The 24,072-nt window shown below is 42.6% G+C and overlaps 1 protein-coding gene across 1 annotated transcript; it reads right to left on the bottom strand.

Annotated features, from left to right (window-relative positions):
• Window positions 1-586: 586 nt before the first annotated feature.
• cdh16 (cadherin 16, KSP-cadherin) lies at window positions 587-24,072 on the bottom strand. The gene is made up of 15 exons (XM_079555326.1): window positions 23,957-24,072; window positions 23,486-23,615; window positions 22,403-22,561; window positions 20,146-20,342; window positions 13,714-13,839; window positions 12,740-12,890; window positions 12,373-12,585; window positions 11,923-11,999; window positions 7,405-7,596; window positions 3,642-3,883; window positions 3,374-3,504; window positions 3,052-3,291; window positions 1,441-1,557; window positions 949-1,065; window positions 587-876 (listed from the first exon to the last, which is right to left on the bottom strand). The coding sequence occupies exons 2-15, from the start codon at window positions 23,535-23,537 to the stop codon at window positions 776-778; spliced, it is 2,115 nt and encodes a 704-aa protein (XP_079411452.1). The 5' UTR covers window positions 23,538-23,615; window positions 23,957-24,072; the 3' UTR covers window positions 587-775.

Below are 24,072 nucleotides of genomic sequence, written 5' to 3'. Positions count from 1 at the left end.
ATTTAAATATGGTTACGTGAAGTGTTACACTACAAAGTATAATTACACAAAATTAAACAATGTGGATTTTCTAAGCGGATAAAAGGGAGAACTATATTGTAAGGCCTAATAATACCAGGAGTAGTTCGAAATCCGCGCAGTAATCTTCACTTTACTGCGCAGTAATCTTCACTTTACTGTGCGGATGCCAAACTACTCCTGGTATTACTACGCCTTACATTATAGTTCCCCCTTTAATCCGCTTAGAAAATCCACATTGTTTAATTTTGTGTTATTATACTTTGTAGTGTAACACTTCACGTAACCATATTTACATAGGGAAAACGTGGAAGAGCTTGGTAGCTTCTATCTTGACCTGTTTTGGAGCTATAGTGGAGAGAGGGAGAGGCTAAATGCTAACGCCGTCTGCGCTGTGTTTACGTGATTGAAGGCACGGGTGAAGACCAGACAGGTCCTAAAGAACTCGTCAAAGCTAAGGTAAGAACATATCTCAGTATGTAAAAACGGTGGCCTATTCCTTTAAGTGTGGCACTTTTGAGAAAGGAAAAGAAAAAAAAAAAAAAAAAACTTTTAAGGACAAAACAAAACATACAGATAATGCCCAATGCTGATTTAGATTTACATTTCATATCACAAATTGAAAAAAAAAAAGTTTGCAACTGTCATAGTAAATACATTACATGTAAAGTCTTTCTACCTCTGTTCTGTCGTTCAGAGAGAGAGAGTAATCTTTCAATTAGCCCCGGAGCAGTGTCGGTCATACGCAGCCTCGCATTTACACTGAAATCTTCAGTGGGACAAGCTCTTGGTTCGATTTGCTCTCCTCTTTGGGGTTTTGGTATGAAAGTCTGACAAATATCACAATAAGAATAACTCCTGTAGGGACGGTTAAAAACAGGTTGCATTAGAGTGTTTTAAGTATAATCATTTAACAGGGTGTTTGTTTACCGATTACTGCGAAGGTGCCAAGCAGGATGCCCACTGCAGACTGAATAGTTGGCATGCCCTGCAGCTTCTTGGCAGCAATTTTGCAGTTGCCCCTGACGTTGCATGGGCACACAGTTACTAATGGGAGGAAAGAATACATTTTAATACATTGCTGTCACAGGAAGAAACTCTGGCTTTGGAAACAATAATTGTTATTATTAATATTGTTTGCAACCAGGCTTTAAAGTTGATTTTATCATGTAAAATCCACATAGGATATCATGTTCTGTTCATTTCTGTAGTGGAGCCGGGCCACTAGTTGGCAGTATTACAGTAAAGTCAGCACCCTGTGATGACCATCTTTATTGGGGTTTGGTGCATGTTTGGGGCATGTTCAAAGAAACAGTACAGTCACTACTTTGGAAACATAACTTGGAGCACCCCGGTGCTTTAATTAACAAAGAATGTAAGGATGTGTTTATAGGTCACCAGTGTTTGGGCAGGCGGCTGTACCTGGCAGGTTGATGAAGGTGCTCCGTGGAGGAGAGCTGCTGTCTGAAATGGTGAAGGGCACAGTGTAGACCTCAGGGGGCAGGTACGGGATGTTTAGGGACAGGTTTGTATGAGTGTCTGAAAAACATTCAACAACAACATTCTACAGTGAAAAAATGTTCTATACAGTATATTTGCAATTCATATTGATGTGACAAGAGTATCTATACTTGAATGAGGAGAATCTAACATTTTAGAATTCTAAGAATTCTAACTTTTTCAGCTGTTTAAATATTACAAAAAGCAATTGATAGCTACTTGACAAAGTAGTTATAATCTAAGGAACAGTGTTGCAATTGTAAATGTAATACGCTTCTAAAGAGTGGTCTGGCCAGTGTGACACTATCTTATCTAGACAAATCAGTTTAAAATATATACTGGGCCGCCTGACGCAAAAGCCTTGTCCAGCAAAGAGCTGCATTTATCAGCCCGTTTGAACTGTTATCGGAGGGTCGTACACACCACACTCACACCTTACCACCATGCCCTTCATGTCCAATTTAGATCCGGGAAGCGAGGGCCTCGCCAAGAGCTTTGAGAGCTGTACGGCACTACAACTATATGTTTGAAAAGAGTTGTTTTCTATGGATGGAGTACTGTAGCCCATTTTGGACTATAGTACGATAGATATAAATATAGCTTATAACAAGCCACATACTTGTCACTTCCTGTGAGTAATTTGGTTTGACGTAAGTAAATGTATAGGTTGCTTGTGTGCCGTGGATGGTGAAAAAATGGGGTCGTTTGCATGTGAGATCTTCATTGCAGGGTTGTATACAAATATGTTTTCCAAGCTGTGTGAAAATTGCCGTGTATTGGCATCATTTCCTTCAGCCAGGTGCAGAACATTCTTGGTTGTCCCATTTTTAGCCTGAATTACCTGGCAGGGACCCAGTAGTGACGCCAAAGAAATTACTCTGAAGATATAATTACAGCTGGACTCAGTCAATACCATCAGGAGCGAGGGGAGAAGCAAAGCGGGGGGGAAAAAATCAAAGTGCAAATGGCCCAGTGTGTGTCAGTGACTGAGTGACGTGCCACAGTGCTAAATTGCTGGTAATAAAGCATACGGAAATTGAAAACGGGAACTTTGAATGAAACCGATTTGCTGTTATTATATGTTACAAGAACCATATTATGCATAGAAATCATTGTACATATCCAATCTGAGACAAAAAATATACTTAAGAGCATTTTTGGTAGTCATAATAGAGATTTGATATTTTTATATATATATCATTATTATTATATTATTATATCATAGAGGAAATTTAGGATAAATTACTACTTCGAGTCGGTGGTTTTGTCCGTTTACAAAGACATGATTGTCTATTAAAAAATTACACATTTGAAAACCAGGGCTGCACATTTCAATTGTTTTTATATCCAATTATGTTTCTATTTTAGGTTTTTTATCAAAGCAGTTTGTTTCAGCATCACGCTCTGTGTGAAAAATCCTTTCTGAACCAAATGGGATTTTCTGCTGCAGTACCACAGTGTCCCCTATTTTAACAGTAATAATACACCCATGTTTATGTACAAACAGTAAATGTGACGTCATATGATCCTCACCATTAATAGGAGTGAGTTTCCAGTTGCGTCGAACTGTGGCATCACTCCGGAGGGAGAAGTTGAGTCGTCCTCCATGTTGCGGCCCGTCGCTGTCCCGGGACGCCAGCACCAGCGCCTGGTCCTCCCAACGAGGGGTACAAAGATACTTCCATGAGTAATCCCCAACCAGCACCGGACTGTTATCGTTAACATCCAGAATGTGAACCGTCACCAGAGTGGAAGCGGATAGAGATGAGTTCCCTAAATTGTGAAAATAAAACAGGGGTTGAAATAAGAGGGAAACTTTTGAAAAGCACTACATTAAGTTAAAGCAATCTCTTACGTCCATCAACAGCAATGACCTCCATGGTATAAGTGCTATTCTCCTCTCTGTCCAAAGCCTGTACCGTTTTTAGTTCGCCTGAATACTTTCCAATTGAAAAGTACTTTTTTGTGTCACCTTGGAGAGAATATCTAGACAGAAAACCGTATGGCACTCTGTTAGACTATGCAATTAATATGTTTAACATTTGAAAAAAGTGTAATACTTTAGATATTTCACTGAAAATAGGACTAAAACAGGACTACAACAGGAGCAGGACCCTCAGAACCTGATTGGATGTGAGTCTGGGTCGTATCCCCTGATGGTGGCGATGACGCGGCCGGGCTCCTCTCCCTCCCGCACTGTGACTTCGTAGTGACTCTGGGACAGAATGGGACCCTCGTTCACATCGTCCACGTAGATGGACACTGTTGCCGTGGATGAGGGCCCATAGCGACCGCGGACCAGAGCCACGGGGTTCTGAGCACTGAGGACCAAAATGTACTCGCTCTCCCGCTCGAAGTCCAGCACCTAATGAGAAATACATTTAGGAAACACGTCAATGGCTTTTTTGTATTTACTTTGCGATGCGTCACTCTGTCTCTCTTCATTGTGCTGCCTTCAGAGAGGAAACGTCGAAACAGCGTCGACCACTAGGGACAAGTTCTCCTGTCCCTTATCTGACCTGCTTCCCTCTGTTTCCACCTGCATTTGGATTACACAGTTGTCAGCACAAAACATGCTGTTTGGCTTCACCCAAATCTAAAAGCATCATAATAGCGATGAGAACAAGGATGAAAACGCAACAAAAAAGTGACAAAGACATAGCAAAAAAAGTCATGAAAACGCAACAAAAAAGCAACAAAAAACATGCCGGAAAGTAACAAAAAACAACAAAAACAAGACAAAAAAAGCAATGAAAAAGTAACAAAATCAACAAAAACATGACAAGAAAGAGAGAAAGATATGCGCCGACATTGTGACAGCAAAGTTCTGATTTTGTAGGTCTTAGTTTTCAAAATGAGGCGTTACACTATGGGACACTAAACAATAATAATGTTTATCGTGATAAAAAATTAGGCAACTAATCGATTGCCACATTTTTGGATTATTGTGATTATCGTGCTGGAAGATAATCACTAAATCCATCAGACAACCAGTGCCGGTAACTTTACTGGGAGTGGGTACGTCTCCATGGAGATGTGACTATGATGTCAACTATGATGTGACTATGATGGCAGCAGTATTTAAGATTTCAGTAGGTTCGTTTCTCATCCAAATCTATTCTTTGATTACCCACTGCAGAAATAGCATTGTAAGTGTCGAGCTGCTCATTAGCTGAATGAATTTTGTATTGATGACAACAGTATAGTCCAAAATGTTACGCAGTGTGCCTTTAAATACTTACTTTATATCTCACTCAATATAACATTTACAGCACACAATGAAGAGGAATATTTAATAATCGCCCAATCCCCATCATTTCTGCAGTTTCAGTGAGATAATCGCGCCCCCCACTTTTCATTATCGTCCCATCCCTATTACACTGTTGCTCTGGATTTGGGTAAAGCCGAATTGGAGAAAATGCTCTCGGTTCAGGTGGGGGGGGGTAAGAGGTTAAATGTCGTATTTAGCTGCCCATAGTCAGCATCTCGTGCTGGTGACGTCCCCGCTCCCAGTACAGTGACAGGTCAGGTAAGAGGAGAGCTGAGTTCACTTTTCAAGCAAAGACATGTCTGTAATAAAATAAAAGCTTCTATTTTCTTCTATGTATTGGGTCAAATGATGCACTTTTGCTGTGCCATGGGTTTGTGACTGATTGAACCAAAAAATCTAATCTAATTGTTTTATAAATGGGTGGAAAAGCTCTACATTTTGATTGTCTGACTTGAATGCATTATCGGCACAAAATAGTAAATCAAATTATTATTTTTCAAGAGTAATTTAATTTCTCATGTGCACGTGATATTAAACAGGCAACTACAAAAGATCTCGGTGCTATTTATTTTATAACACAATCTCTTTGAATCAGAGCTTCTGGCGTGCTCCGGTGTTATTGTGAACTGGGTTCCAGCGGCCAATGTGTGGGCTTTGTTGATACAATGAAATCTCTTGTGTTCTTTAGTAAAAGCAGATCTTATTGAGAGACTGACATCACGGTGCCGCTCGGTTGCCAGGGTGAGGGAAGCAGACCCTGGAGGCTGCGTGAGTTCAGCCACTGACTGTAAAAGCCGTGACGCACCGCACAGCTCACCATGTATCAGACTGAGGTGTGCAAACTGTGGACATATTGATCCCTTTGAAGCTTTGTCAGAGGTGAAGATATGACGTCTGTATTTACAAAGCCACAGGCAGATTACATTGATACGCTACTGTCTATGTAGTTCATACTTTAGGGGGACATTTTAGGGGAGCCTTAATTCTAAAATACACACAGTTCCAAATGGTAAATTAGAGCCAACCACAAAAAGCTAACTTGTATTTTCCAGCTTGCACTCGCTACTTTGCACCTGTCTTGAACAATAAGCCCCTTACAGTAGTGTTAAAATACTTTCATGATCAATATGATCTATAATCATAGACTAATCATAGTGGTGTGTGATGAAGAAAAAAAACAACAACAACCAGGAAACAACAGTAAAAATGTAAAATGCTTGTGGCCCGAAACATCACATATCACATGGTATGAGTAAATAAAACATTGGATACTCCTACAGATGTGTGGACCCTCTATCTACATCTGACAAAGCTCTTGTGCCCGTGCAACTTGACAATTTTAGTTGTTGTCTAGTCGACTAGTCAAACGGTTTTATTGCGCCATTTAGGGATGGAACGATAAAACGTGTTTTGCATTGAGGTGGTATTTTAGACTTGAGTAACTACGGTGGAAGGCAAACTCTTTTGTGCACAACCTGCACACAGCAGTACAGTTGTCTATCGTCCCATCAGGATGTTTTTTAAAACAAAACTGGGTCCCCAACGGGCCGAGTGAAGCGCCTCTGTCCATTGCTGTTGTGGGCAGATGTGCATCAGGTATACGGGTGTACCGGAAAATAGAAAGGTTCCGGCTCAGGAGTTCTGGCTTGGGGGGAGGGGGGGGGAATCGAGGGAAATACTATTAATTGCGTTAAAATCTTTGTAATGAATTAATCGAAATTAACGCGTTAAAGTCCCACCCCTACATACTTAATGTCTCACTCAATATGACATTTACAGCAGACAATGAAGAATGTTTAATAATTGCCCAATCCCCATCATTTCTGCAGTTTCAGTGATTTTTTAAGCCATAGGCAAATATCGTGATAATATCGTTAATAGCAATTATTTTGGCCGAGATAGTCGTGACCCCAAATTTCATTATCATCCCATCTCTAGTGCCATTGAGAGGTTTTGTCAAAATGTAGCCAAATCCAGTTAATGAAAATATTGAGAATTGAGTGGTGTTATTCATCAAAATCACAAAAAGCATGTTGGTTTTATAGTGATATGGTTGCTTCACATGAAAATCATCTCTCAGTTTTTAGAAGCTGGTTCGAAGTCGAGTGATTCATGCAGCTTAAATGATGTCACAGCGTTGTCAGCCTTTGTGTGTAAAATACAAAAAGCCGAAAGGGACTATTTTTAGCTTTGCAGACATTTCCAAAGTGGAGCACATGCGACATGCAGTTCAATCATATTTGTCAACTCCCACAGAGAGGTTGGGAATAATAGTCTTTTATGTGCCAGGCCCACTTATAGCAAGTCATAAACTACTTGTCTCTCTCACCTCCAAAATAGCCCCAAAGGATTATGGCAGGCAAGCAGCGGCGATGTAACGATTAGAAGTTAAAACATCCCATTGTGCAGGTGTGACTAAATTGTGACACATTGAAATCTGTTTTGTCTTTCCCGTCTGTCAGTCATCTCAATAAAGCCGGGGATATGAAGAAATAGATTCTAATAGTATCCATAGTGTGACAGCTATTGTAAAACAAGGACACAACAGAGCTTTGGGAAACAAACACTGGTTGTTACATCAATATTTGAATAAATAGTAGGCAGAATGTCTTTACCTTTGAGAGCACTAGCGAGACCTCGTTCGTCTGTCTGTCAGTCACCAGAGAGAAGACCTCGTCCTCGTTGCCAGACTCCAAGCGATAGTTCACCTGCCAGCTGTCTCCTCCGCGGACATCTGCATCTCCAGCCACAATCGCAGTTACTGTGGTGCCCGCCGAGGCGTCCTCTGGGATGTGGTAGGGGCCAAACTGATCAAAAGAATACAGATCATGATGATTGAATGATGATTGCATTTTTGGAAAATACTCGAATAGGACACAAAGCATTTTTCTAATGTGTAATAGTGACAATAGTGTCAATATATGTGAATGTCGTAAAGGACGTTATAAATGCAACCGGTCAGATTTTCTGCTCCCCGGGAGCAGTCACACACGGCTGCATGGGGGTGCAGTAAAGAGGAGATGCAACAGCAACATGAGAGTGCACTGGCCCTCTTGACCTCCCGGTGTTTGGTGACCTTTCAGCGCACACCTCAGTGTGTTCAGACAAACGTTTAATCTGCCACTCACACATGTCGTCCCATGGAGCCAGGCCTCTGATCCCCGTGGCCCATTGCAGGGTTGCTGACCCCTCCCCTGTCAGCACTCTCCTCCCACACACCCCTACAGCGCAGCCTCCACAACCATGGAAAATACTGCACGCTCAGGCGTGACCTGCTCAAGAGCTTTTTCCACCTCAGTCTTTGAGCTGTGGAGACAGGGGGCTACACCACATCAGCTATATCCAGGGGTTCCCAAGATTCGCATTTCCCCAAATACTGAGGACCCCCACAGTTAAATGCAGTGCTCATTTCAAGGCTCAAAACATATAAAATCTGGATTAATATTATTAATTTGGTTGCTTATTATTTAAAGTGATGGAATTTTCTTAGACATACTGTCTTCAATTAGAAAATACATTGCAATTAAAAAAGAAAGTCCACTTTGGGAACCTCCAATCCAGATACATACAGAAAAAGATACGGGATAAATCAGAAACAAAGCAAAAAAAATGGCTTTGTTCTGAGCTTTCGTTTTGATGTAAAATCACTAGGTTTCTTTCCAAATACCCATCTTCTTTGCAGTTTAAAATGTCCACAATCTTCCAGTGTCACTGTGATCTCTAAAAGAACAGCCAGAGACTGCATCCTTATTATCGCAGTGTGAAACGCTCCCACATAACTCCAGCCCTTTTAGTTTTCCTATTATGTCGCAGCAGGAAGTGAGCAGAAGGGATTTCTCTGAAACTTGCTACTTTTGGACAATTTCCCTTCACACCACTCACAGCACAAAGACTGACAGAGAAATGAAGTTGAATTTCACATCGAGAAAGTGGCTAAAGCTCAGAATGAGAACGAAGAGGAAATATAGAAAGAGTACTGTATTTTTTCAGGTAAAGTGAAGGTTAGTTGTTTAATCTGTCATTATACATGGTCTGGATTCAAACCCAGGATTAACTTGCTGTGACGCCCTTAGGCACTGGTTATAGGTTACCCATCGAATTTTCCCCTATTTATTCAATTAATGTAGAGTAATATTTTTTCATAGGTTCCTACCCTAGATGTCAATACTGTTAAGCTTCATTGACCATAATTAATATGAAATTCTGAACATTTTCGAGAATTAATATGATCGGTCATTCATAAATGGTGGAAAATCCATCCATCCATCCATCCATCCCTCCATCCATCCATCCATTTTCTTCCGCTTTATCCGGGGCCGGGTCGCGGGGGCAACAGTCTCAGCAGAGATGCCCAGACTTCCCGATCCACACACACCTCCTCCAGCTGTTCTGGGGGGACCCCGAGGCGACACCAGGCCAGGTCGGAGACATAGTCCCACCAGCGTGTCCTGGGTCTTCCACGAGGCCTTGTCCCACTAGGACATGCCTGGAACACCTCCCGCGAGAGGCGACCAGGAGGCATCCGGAACAGATGCCCTAGCCACCTCAGCTGGCTCCTTTCAACGTGAAGGAGCAGCGACTCTACTCCGAGTTCCTCTCGGGTAACTGAGCTCCTCACCCGATCTCGAAGGGTGCGCCCAGCCACCCTGCGAAGGAAACTCATTTCGGCCGCTTGTATTCGCGATCTTGTCCTTTCGGTCATTACACAAATCTCATGACCATAGGTGAGGGTGGGAACGTAGATCGATCGGTAAATCGAGAGCTTCACCACCCGACTCAGCTCCCTCCACCACGACAGACCGATACAGCAACCGCATCACTGCTGACGCCGCACCGATCCGTCTATCGATCTCACGCTCCATCCATCTCTCACTCGTGAACAAGACCCCGAGATACTTGAACTCCTCCACTTGAGGAAAGGACTCCCCACCGACCTGTAGAGGGGAAGCCACCATTTTCCGGTGGAGAACCATGGCCTCAGATTTGGAGGTGCTGATCCTCATCCCGGCCGCTACACACTCGGCTGCAAACCGCCCCAGAGCGCGCTGGAGGTCCTGGTTTGTTGAAGCCAACAGAACAACATCATCTGCAAACAGCAGAGATGAGATCCTGAGGCTCCCAAACCCCTGGCTGCGCCTAGAAATTCTGTCCATTAAGGTAATGAACAGAACCGGTGACAAAGGGCAGCCCTGGCGGAGACCAACACGCACTGGGAACAGGTCTGACTTACTGCCGGCAATGCGAACCAAGCTCCTGCTGCGGTCATACAAGGAACGGACAGCCCTTAGCAGAGGGCCCCGGACCCCATACTCCCGGAGCACCCCCCACAGGGCACCACGAGGGACACGGTCGAACGCTTTCTCCAGATCCACAAAACACATGTGGTTGGTTGTCTGGTTGGGCGAACTCCCACGAACCCTCGAACACTCGATGAAGGGTATAGAGCTGGTCCAGTGTGCCACGACCAGGACGAAAACCGCATTGTTCCTCCTGGATCCAAGGTTCGACTATCGGCCGGATCCTCCTCTCCAGCACCCTGGAGTAGACCTTACCGGGGAGGCTGAGGAGGGTGATCCCCCTGTAATTGGAACACACCCTCCGGTCCCCCTTCTTAAAGAGAGGGACCACCACCCCGGTCTGCCAATCCAGGGGTACTGTCCCCGACCGCCACGCGATGTTGCAGAGACGTGTCAGCCAAGACAGCCCTACAACATCCAGAGACTTAAGGTACTCAGGACGAATCTCATCCACCCCTGGAGCCTTGCCACCGAGGAGCTTTCTCACCACCTCGTTGACTTCAGCCTGGGTGATGGGCGAGCTCACCTCCGAGTCCCCAGCCTCTGCCTCCTCATTGGAAGACGTGACGGTGGGATTGAGGAGATCCTCGAAGTACTCCTTCCCCGCCCAACAACATCCCCAGTCGAGGTCAGCAGCCCCCCACGCGCACTGTAAACAGTGTTGGTGAAGCACTGCTTCCCCCTCCTGAGGCGCCGGATTGTTTGCCAGAATCACCTCGAGGCCGACCGATAGTCCTCCTCCATGGCTTCTCCGAACTCCTCCCAGACCCGAGTTTTTGCCTCTGTGACCGCCCGAGCTGCAGCACGCTTGGCCTGCCGGTACCTCTCAGCTGCCTCCGGAGTCCCACAAGCCAACAAGGCCAGGTAGGACTCCTTCTTCAGCTTGACGGCATCCCTTACTTCCGGGCGCCACCACCGGGTTCGGGGATTTCCGCCGTGACAGGCACCAGAGACCTTACGGCCACAACTACGAGCAGCCGCATCGACAATGGAGGAGGAGAACAGGGTCCACTCGGACTCCATGTCCCCAACCTCCCTCGGAATCTGGGTGAAGCTCTTCCGGAGGTGGGAGTTGAACGCCAGGCGTTCCCAACAGACCCTCACAACAAGCTTGGGCCTGCCAGGTCTGACCGGCTTCCTCCCCTGCCAGCGGATCCAGCTCACCACCAGGTGGTGATCAGTTGACAGCTCAGCCCCTCTCTTCACCCGAGTGTCCGAGACACGCGGCCGGAGATCAGATGACACAACTACAAAGTCGATCATCAACCTCCTACCTAGGGTGTCCTGGTGCCACATGCATTTATGGACACCCTTGTGCTCGAACATGGTGTTCGTTATGGACAAACTGCGACCAGCACAGAAGTCCAATAACACTCGGGTTCAGATCAGGGAGGCCGTTCCTCCCAATCACTCCCATCCAGTTCTCACTGTCGTTACTCACGTGGTCGTTGAAGTCCCCCAGTAGAACAATGGAGTCCCCAGTCAGAGCACCATCTAGTGCCCCTCCCAGGGACTCCAAGAAGGCCGGGTACTCTGCACCGATGTTGGGCCTGTAGGCCAAGACAACGGTGAGAGACCTGTCCCCAACCCGAAGGCGTAGGGACGCGACCCTCTCGTTCACTGGGGTGACCTATAAACCCAAGTCCGGGAGTGGGTATTCAGACTAAGCATTTCACAGGTGATTACAGATGCACACAGGACAGATGTGTAAATTAAAGCAAAATTACTACATGATCAAATGTTTTCAAGCCCAAAAAAAGCCTTGTAATACCTGAACTTGAACTGTTAAGTCTAAGTCACATTTTAGATGAACTACACTTCGACTGCACTTGGTACCTCATTATGGGAGAAGATGGGTGAGTTGTTGTTCTCGTCCTGCACAGTCACCACCACAGTGCACGAGCTGTTTAGACCTGGCAGAATGAGAGAGAGTGAGAGGATCATAGCAGCGTCTGCCCATCCGTGACTCAGGCCTGGACCCTCACACAAATAAAGCACCGTGAAGGGGAAGGAAGGAACAGCCAGTCCCCCGCTATACTGCTTCACACCTTGGTCCCTGAGTCACACATGAGCCACATCATCCGTCACCTCAGACACAGACTTACATTTGTCAACTAAGAACCAGACCTGCCTTGAGTTAAAGCTAAGTTTTACGGAGTAGGAATTATCTCCTCTCGGCTAAATTTGTATCAATAACTGTTTGACAGCCTTTATTCTTGCATGCATCACGCGTCACATGTTCCCCACTCTTCTGTTTTTGGGTGAAATGTTATGCAGAGATCTCACCTTTAGCATCTTCAGCTGTGATGGTGACTGTGTACTGAGGAGCTGTGCCCTCCATACTGTCCGCTTGCACTGAGATCACCCCAGAGTCTCGGTCCACTCTGAACAGGGCCCTGGGACTCTCTGGGATCTGCCCCACTAAACGGTAGAAGATCCGTACGTTATCTGTCTTTGGATCATCGTTGTCAGCCGCCTGCACCGTCAGAATTTCCGTCCCTAGAAGGATGATGATTCAAAAATTCTGTACAATTATCTATTTTAGCACTTAACAGTTGGCATACTAGGTTTTAGATGCTCCTGTGGCTGGATAATAGAACTGAATGTTTTAATATATTTAGGCCTATTTATAGTAAGAGTACAATATTCTCACCTCTTGGAGCCAACTCTTTGACCACAGCGTGATATTGAGCCTGTGGAAAAGTGGGCCTATTGTCGTTGGCGTCTCCCACCATCACCCGCAGCTCCACAGGTTTAGCGATCTCTCTCCCGTCAGGACGCTCCGCCACGATGCTAATTAGAAACTGGAACACAGACACAGCAATGGAAGATCATTCACTGCAGTGCTTTGTTTTAGGTACACATAAAATGATCATTACAACTATCCGATGATTATCCAAATTATCTGACTACTGGATTATCTATTTGTGTTTTACATACACATATCGATGTTTAAAAAAAAAAAAATCTAATCAATTATTACAGTTTAGTAGAGGATGTTTGTTCCTAGTGCAGTTTCGGAGACACCACAAGCAAGACCCGATCAGAGTCAGTATCTGTGATTTTTCTTTCCATAAATCTGAAATTTCTGGTAAGAAAATTCCATATGAAAACATTAAATACTACAAAACTCCCAATACAGTCTTCGTTTTATGTCAGTAGTCAGTGTTATCTCTAAATTAGTCTTCCCTTATATAAAATAGACAGAAATAGACAGAAAGGTTATATAATATTTAGCAAAGACAATAATGTACAGGAAATCTCCATGAACTATAGCGTCAGCATTATGTTCTCATTATGCATGGCACGGTGGTGCAGCGGTTAACACTGCTGCTTCACAGCTAGAAAGTCCCAGGTTTGATCCTCGGGCTGGATGGGGGCGTCCTGTTTGGAGTTTTCATGTTCTCCCCATGTCTGGGTGCTCCAGTTTCCCCTATAACTGAAAGTATGTACAATTGGTCCCCTCTGGGGCCAGGACTCTCCTCGAAATGAGATGCTTAATCTCACAGGGACTTTCCTGGTTAAATAAAGGTAAACTAAAAATAAAGCAGTGGGTTAGACATATACAATAGGTCTGTTGTCAGTGATAACACATGTGGGGCTGTGAGGGATTTGCAGCGGTTGTACCTGGTCTTGTGTCTCTCTGTCGAGGGGAGCGTTCAGATAAATGACCCCCTCTCGGCTGATGGTGAAGAGCATCTCTGGAAACTCCCCCTCCAGGCTGTACTCAACCTGGCTACCAGTCCATTTGACCTACATAATGAGCACAAGCCAAAAACAGGTTACCACAAGTGCTAGTGGTGTCTAATTTACAGACATCGCTAGAGCTGCATAATGTGAGAATAAAAAAAATTAAAAATGAGAATGAAATACAATAACATTGTTGAGTCAGGCAAACATTATTTGGGGGAGGTTAGGTTGGTAAGGACAGACTAGAGCAAGAAATTCAACAGAGATGAAGACGTTTCACAAACACATCTTGAATAATCAAGGACTAAAACAACACAAAATTGTGAATTGGTTCCTCACTTCCAAATTAAGCACTTCTGTTTTATGCTGACAGAGAGGACGTCAAACTTTGTGCCATATTTTGTTTCATGTGGAGAAAATCAGGCCAAACTATCTGCATATGCTCACTTGTAATATAAAGACTCTTCAGAATGTTGATGCCAAATGAACCTATGAATCTATTGGGATATTTTGGTTTATGCCGGTGATATAGACAAGGCTTGTGCCGATAATATTGTAAGTCGCAATACATTGTACAGCCCAGGTCTCTATTCGCGGGAGTACATGCAGAACGTGCAGTACAAAAGCAAAAGGCTGTTTGCATGATAAGGAGCTAGCCCAGCGCAATGACAGTGATGTGGAACAGAGCGCGTGGCCAAAACTAACTGTGCGACCGAAGGGGATTTTCCACTGCTCTGCGGCCGTTGACATAAGCCTGTGCGGTGGGGCTGAACCAGCTCCCAACAAGGAAAGGAGGCCTGGCCCGGGACAACTGCTAACCCAGGGCATGCATCTCCGCCAACGCACTGTCACACTCTTCTTCCTTGTTTTGGAGATGGTTGGCCAAACGCTATTTGAAGAGTAGAAACAAGCCTCTAAGCTCTATAGCCTAGTCAGCGGTTCCCCTTCTGTAAAATGTAATAAGCATTTATGATCATTTAAAGTGCTGGTTTAATGGTGTTTTATTTTATTTATTTATTGATTCATTTGAATGGGACAGTGCATATTAATGAACAGACAACTAGTGCTGTAAATATGCCGGATTTAGCTCAAGACTAATTTCCATCCGCAGTCCCATAAAAAACAAGACAAGAACATACAAAATATAAAACATATAAGCCACAACACACAGCAGTACATTACAGACAAAACAGGCAAGGACAACAACAACACAATACATAAAGTGCATCTCTTTCATACACCATTCCCCTCGTCCTTCCCACTCACACTCTTGTACCTGCAAATATTTAAAAATATGTTCCTGTCTAATGCCTCTTAATGGTCACACCTTTGTTGGCAGAAAAGCCGTTCTTTCAGTTGTCTCTTAAATGAGACGTAGGTGCTGCTTTCTTTGACTGTCATGGGTAGAGTGTTCCAACTAGAACAAGCCTTAATGGAAAGCACGTTTTGAGAAAACGTTTGGATACTGCATTTTGATACTTGGCTTAGTTCCACTAGAATATGCTTTTTTCAATCCAAATACAAAAAAATATGGTTTCAAAATCATCTAGCGACCTCCCTCGACCCCCTCTTTAGGAACCATGGGCTAGGTACTCAATAGACCGAATAAACTGACCTTAGCTAATTCATAGCAATGTTTTCCAGCACTGAGTGAGATCCAATAGCTATAAATCCCTTTGAATTGGTGCCAGAGGTTAGTGTTTGTTTACCAAAGTCCCAGTCTTCTACCTTGAACCTAAAGTCGTTTCAAGCCAGAGTGGAGTCCCAAGAAATCAGTTCTGAGTCTCAAGTCCAGAAATTACTTGGATGAGAAATCTTGAATCCAAGTTCAAAGAAATGCATAGATGTCTTTATAAAATATATATACATATATTATATATATATATATATATACCTTTAATTATTGATATTTCATACCTTTTAATTATTGATTATTCATCCATACTGTACATTCAGGCTTTAATTTGAATTTCAAAAATATAACCAATCTACGCCATCACCGACCACCTTCAAGGGAGGTGAAATGTCCTGCTCAAGAACACAACAATATTCTGCACCGGCGGGAGTCGGTAATCGAACCAAGCACCTTCTGGTTGTAAGACAACCCAATCTACCGTCTGAGCCTGCGTCCCCCCATGCACTTACACATATAACATATGACTTAATTTCATTTTATAGTAATCAGAATTTCTAAATCTGTGCATTTCTTTCCCCGCTCTCACAAACAGTCGCAGTCCTGATTAGCAGCTGCACTCAGCTAAACATATGATGTCATCCAGGAGGGTTTGCACGTCCTGTCTCTGGCGAGAGAGTCTAAAAGAACACTGTGTCTGTGCTCCTTAAACAACATTATGGGAGCAATCAATACAGATACAGCGATATGGGACCAGTGCAGTACCTTGTTCAATTGAACACTTAAGAGGAAATGGCCTTCTGCAAAATTACACTGAAAACACTTACCATAGAATTAGTGCTGATTCGACAATTAGTGTAGGTAGAAAATTAAATGCTATTGTTATTCGTCTATTGGGTCATTTATATATCGCAGACTATACATATTGCTTGTAAGGGTTACAAATAAAGTGACAAATAGACCGATTAATCATATGTATAATGCACACTATCGCTCAAAAGTTTGAGGTCAGCAACAATGTCCTAATTAATTTAAATTCTCATTAAATTAATTTCTGATTCATTTAATGAGCATAACATTACATTAATCAGAAATACAGGCTAGACATTGTTAATGTGAATGCATACTGTATTCTAATTGGAGACAGGTGATTTTTAATGGAATACCTACACAGGTGTGCAGAGGCGCATCGCTCCACTGTTCTAATGATACACTGTGTTAGCTAATCGTGCTAAAGGGTAATTGATAAGTAGAAAACTGCTGAAAACTGTTGTGCTGATTAGAGAAACTATAGGACTGGCCTGGGTAACCCCAAACTTTTGACCGGTAGTGTATCTTTAGGACATATTACGGTATTATGTCTTCCTATATTAGCATCCTGTGTTGTGACTGTATCAAATCTAAAAGGACAGTGTAAATGATTGTTTTCATTTTAAATCATTAATTGGTTGCTCGTAACTGCCATTTCACCTCTCATCCAATCACTGAAGAAAAAGCTCTGCATTTGACTTTCACCTGGTTTGAAAATGTACACTATATGACCCATTGCAGCTTATTATATCTTTAAAAACATATGTTTTGTATTAAACTTTTAAAAGATTTTTTTTTTTGTAGGATAATAATAATATAACATAAGTACAGTTAAGGACCTTGATTTCTGTTAATAACTGCAGAGCGGAGTTCAAGTGTGGACTGATTGCATTGTATAATCAGTTTTAGACCTGCAATCAGTGATAAGTAAAATATGCACATACTGCATGAACACTTGTCTGATGATTCAGAAGCACTTAACTAAAGCCTGGAGTTTATTTTTAAACTTTAGTACAGTAATAGCTAAAATGGCTTAAACGAAATAAGTCTAAGGGCAACCACATCTAACCTTTAGCGAGATGTTAAAACTGTCAGAGAGTGGGCATCTGCTAAATGCCATCACGCTGCGGGAGATGAGAGTGAATGCTCATCTTTCTGGAGACAGATGAGGCTGAGTGGGTCCTTGAACACGACTGTCTGTGAATGTGTCATAGCAGCGGTTCGTCCCACCGCCCACTGAGCACCGCGCTTCACACTGTCGTAGGCGGGACAGGCTTCCCCAAAGCTCACACCAGCCGAGGTGAAATATTATCGATGTTGTGGAGACAGACACTACTGTGTCCTCACTTTTCACATGGATAACACGTTTGTTACAGGAAACGCTAGCTGTGCCCACGATTCCTCATTTTCAACATTTCTTCTTAAAAAAGAAGAAAGAAAATATGTACACAAACTCAAAAAGGGTTTTAGACATAACGATATTAAGCACCGCCGCACAATGTGTTCATTTCTAAAGTAAAAAATACAGTAAATAATAATGTACACCCAGCGCTTAATTTGATCCCCCAATTTCCAGTTTTTCATGGTAAAGGATCCGGGAAATATTTAGTAGGATCCAGCAAAGATTTGATCTGATATAATGGTGTTTAATGAGAGTGTTCCGGCAAATGTTTTGGCCTGATCCCCGAATCCATCACATCAGACCATAAGTGTTCCTGAAAATACTAATTTACAAATTAAGCACTGTGTACACCCCTTGATGAATATAGTTATTTTTTTTCCTCCATTGAACCAATTAAAATATAACCCTACTTTTACTGGTGTCTACTTCTCACCAAATCACCAAATCCTCATATAATAAATAGTAATATTGGATGTAAAGAAGCTTGAGTAACGATGTGAAATGTGCCTACACTGGGTCCACACGTGTTCAGTGGGTGGCAGGGGCTGTTGGAACAGGAGCCATGAAAGGCTGAAGGCGAGAGCGGAGGAGGTGGGAGAGAATCAGCGGAGGGGGAGGCATTGTGAGGCACCTACTGGACACAGCAAACAAATATGAATTTTACACATGAGTGACTACTCGTTTCAGGACACACTTCTCATAACGCCAGGTTGATGTTTTTTTATGGAGCCACAGCTGAAAAAACTCAAGGTGGCTGTCACTATGGTTACCTTCTGTCTGTTGGAGGCCTGTGTGCTTGTTATCATACGTTTTATTTCAGCTGCAATCATTGGGATCAGATTTGAATGCCAATGTCATGTTTCTAGCATACACTCTCTTCTACTTTATACCTGGCTAATTGTAATTGCATAGACTATAGATTTTTTTTGTTTCTGGCTTTCTAAAAATAGAAGTGAGGTAATTTCACTGAACTGCTAAACGTGAGAATGGTAGTTGTATCAGTGGCTGTGTGTTGTAAAAATGTCACTGAAAACAGCTGACTGGTACAAAGGCTGACTAAAACATAACATGAAAGCTAATTAAAGAATGTGTAATAAGGCCATTAATGGAAACTGTATCAAAAATGATTCATTTTGAGAATTTAGTCCTGTTTGTAATTGTAGATAATTATATTTGACATAAAGGAATTAACAAAGCAGAAGTATCTATTAATTTACATCTTTCACAAAGCAAGACAGTAATATGAGTGGCCCCTTTCAAAGCTACAGATAGAGCCGTTACACAAGTGGCCCCAGTCAGTTGGACGACGTAGACAGAAAGGATCCAAAGCATTTGAAAGATATCAATTATTTACTCATTGGTCACTTAGAACGACCCAAGGGGCGCTAAAAACGACAAGAGCGATGCATTTTATGCAACAAGATCTAACCATTTGTACTGAGTTAGCAAGTCAGCAACAACTGTAAAGTATGTTGTGTGGTCTAAATGAAAAAAAAAAAAGAACTGATTTGGTGATCAGCTGCCTTAACTTTTAGTGTATTACAAAATACTAGTTAAAAGTAACAACTGCCAAATGCAGTGATGCCCATGTTCTCAGCTTTTGTACGTCTTGTTTATAAGTCGTAATCATGTCAACAAAGCACTCCTGACTGGAAAGTACTTGCCCCAGAGCAGGTGCTGAAACAGGCCCTCAAACAGCACTCTGGAACACTCCTGTCCGAAAGCACGTTAAAAGGAGGAACTTTACTAAAATAGCGATGAGAACGACAGAAGGTTATTGCGGTGAGAGAACGCCTCGTAATAGATTTCTTCATCTCACAAATTACACCCATGCTCAGTGGAGTGTGCCTACAGACCCCTCAAGAACGAACACACATTTCATAAAAAGAAAGGTAGGTTAAGTGTCCTGTCCAAAACACAATGACAATATGTTTGTGCTGAAAATCACTGCCAACTTTTGGGTTTATAGATGACTGTTCCACTACTGAGCCTTTAAAAGTCAGTAAAGATGAATAGTGACATAATTATTATGAGGGCTTGACATTATCTTTAAAAAAAAAGAAAATTCATCCCTTTTTGATAAATATGGCAGGTGTACCAGAATTAATTTTCTCATACAAAATCAGATCTAAGTATTATCATAATATTAATGCATTAGACATATAATGCTAAAATCATCATACTTGGTGGTGGTAAGTTTCTATTGTAGCCAACTGGCAAGTGGCAAGCTAGAGTAAAAGACTACCCAAAACAAAAATGTCTCTTGTATCAAAGGCCCTGTGAACATAAAAGTCCTCAATAAATCAGCCCTATTCCCCAGACATGTATGCTCCTGCTGTCACATTTGACAGTTTAGTAGTGTAGTGCGCCATACATAGGAGGAGAAAATGAAAAACCGGCCTTCTATCTTCCTCAAATATAAAAATATCCCTGTGAAGAATTGTGATGTTAGAAATGAGTAAAGATGATTTTGATCCAACTAACTCTCTTCATTGTTGGCGTTATCCAGTCTGACTTGTCCTACCTGTGAGATGGGGATGGGGTAGGGCCCAGGTAAGTTCTCCTGCAGCCTCACAGGGTCCGGAGAGGCCCACGAGTTCCCAGTCACTTCCACTGTGACAATCCCAGTGGTGAAAAAAGCGTTGGACTTCCCAGCCATGTCTTTGACCATCACCGACAGCTTGTAACGCCCACACATCTCTGGGTCCAGGGCAGAGGCTCCTGAGACAGCAGTGAGGAGGGGGGGAGGGACAGAGAAAAACATGTTATGAATGGTGGTACAGCGGTTAGCTTCTTCTCCTTCTTCTTCTTCTTCTTCTTCTTCTTCTTCTTCTTCTTCTTCTTCTTCTTCTTCTTCTTCTTCTTCTTCTTCTTCTTCTTCTTCTTCTTCTTCTTCTTCTTCTTCTTCTTTTTTGTCCAGGCTTGTTTTATAGTAGCACACGTTTTCAGAAAATCAGAGAAGCTTAAAAAGATAATTGCACCAAAAAACAAGTAAAATTCATTAATTAATTAAGAAAATCCCATCTTGAAGTCTACAATTAATAAACTAAGCGCTAACTAGCTTACTAGTAGGTATTAATGATCGTTTACCTTGTAATTAAGCATTTATTATTATTGCATGATAATGGGTTGCATCTGCATAGCCGCTAAGTGAGACTCGTGCATTAATCAACTCATAATTACTGCTTGTTATGATGTTAGGACATTGTTGGCCATGCATATATTTATGATCCTAAATATACTGTACTCAAAATATAATAATCAAATCAATAATACAAAGAGGGTAAAGCGAATGCTTTAAATAGAAATACTGCTTTTTTTAGTTGTGCACATAACGGGCAGAATCAATAGCGGTATTCATAAAGGACTGCTCATGTGAAGCTGTCGATAGCAGCAGTGGCGCTGTGGGACCTAAGTGGTCCAGTGAGCATGAGCGTCAAGCAGCTCCCGCCAAGCTGCAACAAAGGCACCACCAGCTCCAGAAATAGCACCGGGACTTCCTGCATTGTACCACTCACACACTGCATTCACACATCCAACATTATCTACAATTCACATTTCATTTTCCTCTAGGCCCGGAGCGTTTTTAGATATAATGAGGTCTGTAATCAACTTGAAATGTCAGTAATGTGTAAAGTTTAAATATGGTCACATATATAACGTATGAGAATAGCAAGCATTTATACATTCTCTGTACCAGTTCAGAATAATGGAAGCAGCATCAAGAAGAATGTCTAACATATATATATATATATATATATATATATGTGCTTTACAGGGCTCTGCAGTCCTGGATGGATAAAATCTACACTATGTTTGTGTGGAATAACTGAAGTGGAGGGCTTATAGTCTGTGTTTATGAAACCACATTTTTTTAAAAGGGTGTTTAGTTCAACCTTGCAAAAGTGGCAAGTGGAGGAGTATCTCAGGGTCTTGTTCACAAGCGTGAGATCGATAGATGGACCGATGCGGCGTCAGCAGTGATACAAGCAGCAGAAATGAGTTTCCTTCGCAGGGTGGCTGGGCGCACCCTTCGAGATTGGGTGAGGAGCTCAGCTACCCGGGAGGAGCTCGTAGTAGAGTCGCTGCTCCTTCACGTCGAAAGGAGCCAGCTGAGGTGGCTAAGGCATCTGTTTCGGATGCCTCCCGTGGGAGGTGTTCCAGGCATGTCATAGTGTGAAGAGGCCTCGTGGAAGACCCAGGACAAGCTCGTGGGCGGGGCGCCGAGCTGGCCTGGTGTCGCCTCGGGGTCCCACCAGAACAGCTGGAGGAGGTGTTCGTGGATCGGGAAGTCTGGGCATCTCTGCTGCCCCCCCGACCCGGCCGCGGATAAAGCGGAAGAAAAAGGATGGATGGATGGATGGATGGATGGATGGATGGATGGGTGTTCAATATTGATCACAGTAATATAAAGAAAATTATTGATTATTTCATTTTGCTTGTTTTTTGGTCATATCTCCCAGGATTAGGAAAAAAAGGGATTGACAAACTGGTAGATTTAATCCTAGTAATAATGATACAACTGCTTAAGTCTCTGTAAAGAAAAAAATAAATCCTTTTTATATTGAGATTTAAGTGCCCAATTTCTTTTCTATTTTGAAAGCTCTGGTTAAAATAATATAGCTGATTTGGATTTTCAAATGATTTTCTAAAAGTCAGAGCGCCTATAAAGAATACCAAAATGCTGTACTTTACTATTCAGTCACTCTTCAGTCACACTCATGCGCGCTAAGCAACTCTTTCTTTTCTAAATTATGGACAAACCTTGTAGGGGCACTGACCTTCTTCAGTGAGAGACACCTCTCCAGACAGTGGGTCTATGGAGAACATTTGGCTGTAGGGGATCCTCGGCGTCTGCTCCAGGAGGCTGAAGCGCAGCTCGGCGTGGGGTGTGTTCCTATCATCACGATCCAGTGCCCCCACCTGCATGAAGGGGATACCTGGGCCACAGGAAATATGGGGCAAAAGGAAGAAGCACACAAGGTATGAGTCATGTGCTTTGACTGACGTGTAACTGAGGTGTGCCAAATAAACAGGAAACGCTAACATACCAACAGAATTTTTATAGAACACCAATCTACATCTTTATTTTCCACCAGTGGACTGTTTCATCCATTCATTCATTTACAGTGCAGGAAAGTTTTAAAACATAATCTGGCCTGGCTCAGTATAAACACACACAATCACAACATCAGGTCAACTAAACACACAGGCAGACACCAAAGCAGGATCACACTGGTGTGAGGCCGCAGTGTTACAGCAATAGTCATCATCAGCCATATGTTTCTCCATAGTCTTTTTGTCCTAGCGACTATGTGGTTCTTATAGGATCCGATAGGTGAGCTCACAGAAAAATTTATTTGATTGGATTGGATAAAACACTTTGGTACTTAATCATTTCACAGCTATAACCACTGGAAGAAAATGTATCTGACCCATTACCAACTTTTTAAGTATTTTCTTACTAAACCAAACTAATTCCAGGGTAAAAACTTTTTTTTCTTACAGTGATCTACAGAAGGTCTGATGTATGGTACAATAACATAATAATAGATTGGAAAGGGCACTATGAATAACAAGGGATACTGCATTTTCCATATCACTACCAACCAAATCCTAATCATGAAATATATGTGTGATTACGCTTTGAGCATTACGCTATACCCACTCTATTACCATGCTATTACTAGGTTGTGATGTAAAGTACTACCCAATAGGGCATAATTATGATAGTGATAGTGAGTTGATCAATCAAATTATACAGTACATACAATCTACATAGTTTACGTCCCTAACATGGCCTTTCCAGCTGGAAGAACAGAAGAAAAATGAAATGATACCAGAGTGACTGTAGGGGCGTGTACCTTTGAGGAGGCCGAGCTGCACGCAGCCTCTCATGCTCTCCTGTAGAAACATGGGCACATTGTCGTTCTTATCAATGACAAACACCTCCACAGTGAAGCTCTGCCGATGCACCGACGTTTTGAAGGACACCTGCAGGGGGCAAGGTCAGCATACATAAAAGCCAATTCATATACACTATTTTTACTTACAATAGACATGAAAAAGAAGCACATAAATCAGGTTGTATCATTTATAGCAAACACGCAGAAAAATTATCAGGCAAAGCAAGATGATCACTGACCAAAAAATAAATAATATTATCTTGCTGTCATGTAATAGTGGGTGAGATATGGCCTGGATTTTTTTTTAAATAAAGCAATGTGTTATTATTATGAAGGTTGATGTTTGGCCAAGTGCCTAAGGACTGTTCAGTGTGAGGTTGCATAAGCTTCTCTTTTAACAGTAAACAATATGGTGGATATAGAGCATACCTGTAATGAGTAAGATGGCTGTTTTTCTCTGTCCAGTGGTTTTGTGGCATACAGAAACTGGGCATCCACTCCAAATATCCCTTCATCGTCCCCCGTCACCACCAGGTCGCTGTAAT

This window comes from Gobius niger (assembly GCF_951799975.1).
Source record: "Gobius niger genome assembly, chromosome: 4".
In the NCBI taxonomy this organism is placed as follows: domain Eukaryota; kingdom Metazoa; phylum Chordata; class Actinopteri; order Gobiiformes; family Gobiidae; genus Gobius; species Gobius niger.
The sequence above is the reverse complement of the archived record's forward strand: the minus strand, read 5'-3'. Positions and strand labels throughout refer to the sequence as shown.

Coding starts and splice junctions, on each gene's coding strand:
- cdh16 (XM_079555326.1), bottom strand. CDS start 23,537: ATGTTTCTACAGGAGAGCATGAGAGGCTGCGTGCAGCTCGGCCTCCTC. Junction 1,066..1,440: donor CACCTTCATCAACCTGCCAG/GTACAGCCGCCT, acceptor TCCTCCCATTAG/TAACTGTGTGCCCATGCAAC. Junction 877..948: donor TGGCACCTTCGCAGTAATCG/GTAAACAAACAC, acceptor CCGTCCCTACAG/GAGTTATTCTTATTGTGATA.